The following is a 6,907-nucleotide window of genomic DNA, read 5'->3' as shown; positions in this document are numbered from 1 at the left end:
TTGTCTTTCAGCGTAGAAAGGGCCTTAAGGAGTCCAAACTATTGAAATCATATTTCTTAGATTTCAGCTACTCCCATATTTTGAGTGTCAGATATCTGAATTCACCAAAAAAAAAAGGTATGTTTATTCAGTGAAAGTACGTTTTTAGGTCTGATTTCATAACTTCAAACATCCTCTATACTAATGATTAACATATTTGATATGGAGTCGTAGAATGTAAAAATCCAATCATTAGATCAAAAGTTATTTAGGGTGGTCTGTTTTTTTTCCCTCGCCCACTATACACCTTATTTTATGACTACACTGAATGAGAATTTAAGGTATCAAACAACTGAATTGTTATTCTTCTAAAACACTTTATTAATTAAGAAAGTAATTACAAACCTCACACTATAAAACTATGTTAATTTCTTAAGTCTTACAAACATTTTTTAACTTAATTATTAGAATTGCAAAAAAAAATTATGTTCTCTAAAAAAGTAATAAATTGTACTTTGTTCTTGAACAGTTTATAAAAGAAATGTAAGATTACAAAATAATTTTTTTTATTTGCAGATTTAACATTTTATTTTCTCTAAGACTATGCTAATTTCAATTTAAAATTGTTCCATTTCTATTATAAAAATTTAAGAAACAGTTCTTCATTCTCAATCTTGCTAATTTGTACTTATAACATTTCTACATTAACTAGTTACATCAACTAAACACCTTAATAATTATTTGCAAAACATTTAAACACCATAGAAAATTCTAAAATTTATCATTATCTGCAAAACAGGTGGAATAATATTAGTACTCAAATGTTGCACTTATTTAAGTTCACAAGTTTTAAACGGGCAAGAATGTTTAATACTTATATTTATGTGGAAATGGTTGCACCGCTAAAACAAAACACTTTTGAAAAAAGAATAATTCTGAGACAATAAATTTAATATAAAAGATATTTTTCAGTTCAGTTATTTTTTGTTTGTTGAAATAAATCGACATTAAAAATAAAATTTTTAAAATTGGATTTCAAACATTTCTATTCAATTCCAAAATGAAAGTATTTCATGTTACAGTCCTGAGAACCAAAATCAGAGAAAAATATGGATCCTGCAGTAATAATAAAAAGAAAAAAAAATTCCTGGAGGCTAAAAATTTTAATATAGAACAATTTTCACATGTTTAACAGTTTGAGTATTCCTCGATTTTTCAAATTTTGCGATCGATTATAGCATGGTACTAAAAACCATGAACATTTCAAAAACTTTGAGGTAATAGGTAGCAGTATTCTTGTTTACAATAGATATATGTCTATTTTATCTACAACAACAATATTTTGTCTACAACTGTGGTGCCTTTTGTCTGCAATGATTGCTTGTGCAATGACTGTGGTGCTTGATGCCATGCCATACTAGTTCTGCAATCAGGATTACCAATATAAAGAAAACCTTACTTCTTTTGTATAAAACAATACCCAAGTCAAAATTCTTGATGGTCCCACCAAAGCGTTTTGATGGTTTACATTGGTTTCAGTGTGATTCATGATGGTCCAACATCATTTGATGGTTACCATCATCCAGCATTTTCCATTATGCGTTCATAGTACATGATATGCCAACTAACTTCCATCATTCCATAATGGAAGATGCTATTTTAATTCTATGATGGTTCCAACTATACATTTTCATGATGGCTTAATGGAAATTTTTGTTGGTTCAACATGAACAAACCATCAAAACAAGTTGCTTTTCTTATGTTGGACCATCCAAAATCAGTTCTAATTCCTACATTGGGGTGATGGTGGTTCATGATGGAATTATTGATGGTTACCATCAGGATTATGTTGGTCCATCAATGGAAAACCATCAAAAATTTTGACTTTGGTAAAATATGAGTTAGGGTTACTCATAAGGGATAAACAGCAAAAAGTACAATAAACAAACAATACAGCAAAAGTACAAGCAAAGTTTTCTAGTTTCATATTTAAAGAAGAAAAAACCCTCACTTTTCTTCCTGGATCTTTCATTATTTTCAACATCTGCCCCATTATCTAGCTTCCCTATTTACCAGTATTGTTCAGAACCTTAACAACAGAACACCATCCTTCAGAACCACGGTACCTCTTTCAGAACGCATTTCTCTGCAACCACATGTTTACCGTAGGCAAGGTTTCTTCATGTAAGACGTTAAAATTTTTTGCTCGTTAACGTAAGATGAACAAATACCTTGTAAAGCCAATATCTTCTACTCCGAAACGGAGAAATGAAAATGAAACAAATGTGGGTAGAAACGATCAAAACGAAACAAATACGCATTTGAGAAACCTAATGAGAATAGCTGATGAAAAAGTATATGTAGAACATTTTCCATATGATGATGCAGCAAAAATATTCAATGCTTTAAAAATTAGAAGATGTTAAACATGCATTATAATTGAAGAAATGATTTTTTTTTCAAGTCTCTTTGTGTTTTTTTTTTTTTTTTTAAACTTTTGAAATCTCACTTAACTTTTTGAAATCTCACCCTGTTTTTAAGAAAGGGTGAGAAATTCTCACCCATTTTTTTTTCTGAGATGAAAACACTGTAATGCGTTTGGTGAGGTGGATTTCCTTTAATTCGTGAGCAACCCAAACATCCAGTTTGTTTACGTAACCAAGCTGTTGTAAATGCAAGTAAACGGTTGAATTCGATATGTCGAGCTTCTCTGCTATCTCTCGAGTTGTCATACACCGGATAGCTTCGATTAACACCTTTATTTTGTCGTCATCAGTAGTGGTTGGACGACCAGTATGAGGTGCATCTTGCACATAAAAATTTCCAGCACGAAAGCGAGCAAACCAACGCTGACACTGGCGCTCAGTAAGGCAGTCCTCACCATAAACTTCACACAATTTCTTCCGAGCTTGCACCGCATATTTGCCCTTTTGGAAGTAAAACAATAAAATATGACAATAATGCTCTTTGAGTGTCCATTTTCAGCTAAATGTTTAACCAACTTGTTATTTACTAATGACGCTGTGGTTTTGACTAAAGAAAGGCTAAAGTCTAATCTTTAAAATAGTATACAATAATATAAGCCACGCAATCCCTACTACATTAAATATGCAATTCAAGTCATCTATGAGAAAATAGAAAAAAAACGACATTAATTATGACACAACACGATATTTAAGTAAAATCTCACTTGCTTTTATATAACAATTCACCTACTTTTTTTGCACTCAATGAAAAAAATTTATCATTTGACAGTTTGTCACCAGTTGCCAAACTATATGTTAGAATTATTTACCTAAAATCTCACTTTCTTTTAAATAACAATTCAAGTGCCTGTTTTTTCTCCAACTGATGACGAATATTCATCATTTCACAGTCAATCACCAGTTGCCAAATAACAAAAATTCAGCATTTGTATAAAGCAGTAAATAATTATCAAAAAAAGCTTTGCCTTTGATCAATGATAGCACAAATAAAACCTAAAGAATATGTCTTAAAGATAAAGTATCTTTTTAAGTTTATTGGAGGACTTTTCCAAGTTCTAAACAAAAAGGTCAGGACAGCCTGGTTGGTAGGGAGCTGGACTCATGTCCAAGAGTTTGTGGGTTCGATCCCTGCTGGCCGAAGACTCCCCGTGTAGCAAATGGTGACTGATGCACGTTAAATCTGTCGAGTTGCTAAGTCCTCCATGTTAATATAACAAATTAATACACTTGGGGGTACTGATCCAGGAGTTTCCTTTTCTTCTGGATTGGTTCAAAATTGCAAGGCTACAGAGTTGAACATTAATAGTGGTAAACCCAAAATTGGGTCGGCTGTTCAACGACGGATATAAAATAAAATATAAAAAGTTCTACCAAAAAAATTAAACATTTTATAACAATTTTCTTATTATTTTACTCAAAATCTGAAAATTGCATATTTTCCTGTTCTTCTCAACACTTGACTCTGTTTAAAAATAAGAACAATAAATTTAATTCAAATATGAGAATTATAAACATTTTAAAAGTTGATAATCGAAATGAAACATCTACTTACTGTTCTTCTGAACTTTTGCTAGGTGAACAAAAACTACCCTCAGCAGCAGAAGATTTTAAGGGGGAAGACGATTCGGATGCTGCTGCAATGCCAGATGCAAAGAGTTCTGCTTTAGAGATTTTGCCATTGCTTTCATTAGTAGAATTTCGTTGGTCTTTGGCAATATTATTTTCATCTGAATTTTCTTTACCATCTTGTTTCGTACCTATACACATTTACAATCCTTAATAAATTGCTATATATATTTACAAAATTTTTTTTTCAGAAAATACTATATGTTTTCTATGGGTTTAAATAAAAGGTTTACAGGGTATCTGCCACATTTAAGATTTTCAAATCCATGACTTTCCATGACTAATTCCAAGTATTTTTTATGACTTAACAAGTTACTATTTTCTCCGACAAAGGCACAGCAGTAAATTTAAAAAAGCATTATAATGACATTAATTGAAATTATAGGTACAGTGACCCCTCACTTATGCACCACCTCTTTTATGCACCTTTTTCATTTATATGACGATTTTTATAGGTCCCAGTAAATTAGGTAGGAAAATAATGATAAACATCCTTCGTTTATGTGTCAATTTAAAAATAAATTTTTCAATTATGCGCCGAAATTTTAGGTTAACATTTCAATTATTTTCCCCCTTCAAATACTTTAAAAAAAAAAAAAAGGTTTTAAATTAAAAATTGAAGCAAATAAGCAATCCTTGTTACAAATAAAAAGAAATATGTTGTTAGATGCTATTTTATAGTTCACTTTTCTACCCCTAGCAACCTTCTCATTTCTGCTGTTTCTAGAAAGACATTCTTTCTACAATTTTGAATAGGGTGTCTTATCTGTTACACCAACGACATTGAAAGCCCATTCATCTTTAAGAAAATTACCACTTCTCTTGCCCAAAGGTTAGTATTACACCCATGCTGCCTCCTAAAAAAAAAGAGCTGTTCATTTATATCTAACTTAAACTTGCATAGTATTTAAGAGTGGTCTCTCAACGAAATGGCAAAGAGAACAAAATTGAGCTTATCCTTTAAAGCCGAAGAAAATTCATCAACAACTAATAAAGCTTTGATTGATCATTTTAAAATTCATGAATCAACTTTAAAAGGGATTTTTAAAAAAAAGGAGTTAAAAAAAAGGTTGCTACTCAACGGGAATGTGGAATAAAATCCTGGAAGAGAAGCCCTGTTCAAAGTGGAAAGTTTTAAGAACTGGAAAGTGTTTTAATACAATGGCTTAAAGAAGCTCGTGCTTCTAACATTCCGGTTAATATTGAATTACTTAGGCATAAAGCAGTTCATCTTGCAGAAACTTTGAAAAATTAAAAACTTTAATCAAAGAATACAAACCAAAGGACATTTTTAATTGTGATGAAACTGGTTTGTTTTTCAGGATGATGCCTAAGAAAACATTGACATTTAGGGGGGAACCCTGCCACTGTGGAAGAAACAAAGAAATATTAACCGTTTTGTTACGTTGTAACGCAGATGGATCAGAGAAACAATCCCCTTTTATTATTGGCAAGTCGAAAATGCTTCGCTGTTTTAAATGTATAAAGCGACTTCCCTGTGAGTACTCCAGCAATAGAGCAGCATGAATGACTTCAAAAATTTTTTACCCTTTCTTCATTCATTTGAGAGAAAAAAATGGAAAAAGAAAAGTCCTCCTTTTTAGGGATCAATGTCCAGCCCATCCACGAGACTTGCCAACTTTTGAACACATCAAAGTAGTGTTTTTTCCTGCACACTGCATGAGCAAGTTACAGCCTTTGGATTAAGGCATTACAGAAAAACATTGATTCGTCGATATCAAGCAGAACAGAAACAGGCAAATCAGCAGCAGTCGACGTAAGAATTTCAATTCCTGACGCTATGAATATAATATGCGCTGCATGGAGCATCATTGGACAATCCAGCATAAGGAATTGCTTCAAAAAAGCTGGATTTCTATTTTCAGAAGAAAATGAATTTATGGATCAAATTAACGAAATTGAAGAAGATTGGGATATTGATCTTAGTGATAACGAATGGGAAGTTGTATCTAATAGACTTGTTTCTTTTAATGAATTTATTGTCTTTGATGATAATCTATTGACAACAGAATTAAGAAACATTGATGACATCGCTAATGAAATGGACGATGAGAACGTAGAGGATGATGAAGTTCTTCCAAATCACTCAGCAGTATTAGAAGCTTTAGACACTATTCGTGACTATGTACAATTTAAATTTTCTTCTGAAATGCCTTTATCTCATTTATATGAACTGGAAACAACTGCTTTTGAAATACGTAGGCAAAAACAAATACAAACTTGTATTAAGGATTATTTTGTAAGAAAATGAATTGTCTTTAGGTACGTTATATTTTTTTCTTTGTATAATATATTAAATACCAAAACAGTATAAATATTAACATTTTATCTTCTGAAACATATTTATTCATATTACTGCAATTTATGTCGCGTTTTAGAATTTCGAAGTTTTCACTTATCGTTTTTTCACTTACTTTTATTTCAAACAGTCACCTTTATAGTAACTAGTTTTTAAAAAAATTTACTTCTTACAAGAATTGCGATAGTTGATCTTAAAATTGCGTGAATATGAATATCAATTATGGATTTTGAAATCACATGAATATGAAACTAGATATACGATTTTGAAAATGAGAAAAAACAAGCTGGGATATAGAATTTTTAAAACTCGTAAATACAAATCACGATTCATAATTTTTAGATCGCATAAATACGAATCATGATGCGTAATTTTTAGATTGCATAAATAAGAATTATGATGCATTACTTTTAGAATGCGTGAATGCGAATCCCAATGCCTTATTTTAAAATCACGTATAAATACGAAAATCAATGTTTGATGTAAACACTTTGAA

At 31.2% G+C, this 6,907-nt stretch overlaps 1 protein-coding gene across 14 annotated transcripts in view; it reads right to left on the bottom strand.

The window, feature by feature from the left end:
• Nucleotides 1–6,907, bottom strand: part of LOC107448748 (ran-binding protein 3) — a 45,336-nt gene that overhangs the window by 20,858 nt on the left and 17,571 nt on the right. For all 14 annotated transcript variants that reach the window (XM_071184767.1, XM_071184781.1, XM_071184759.1 and 11 more), the window contains one exon: nucleotides 4,018–4,222. In XM_071184767.1, the coding sequence (XP_071040868.1) occupies nucleotides 4,018–4,222 (205 nt within the window). The remainder of the gene's footprint in view (nucleotides 1–4,017; nucleotides 4,223–6,907) is intronic.

The sequence above is a fragment of the Parasteatoda tepidariorum genome, chromosome 1 (assembly GCF_043381705.1).
Source record: "Parasteatoda tepidariorum isolate YZ-2023 chromosome 1, CAS_Ptep_4.0, whole genome shotgun sequence".
Classification (NCBI taxonomy): domain Eukaryota; kingdom Metazoa; phylum Arthropoda; class Arachnida; order Araneae; family Theridiidae; genus Parasteatoda; species Parasteatoda tepidariorum.
Note: the sequence above shows the minus strand (reverse complement) of the source record. Positions and strands in the feature narration are given on the sequence as shown.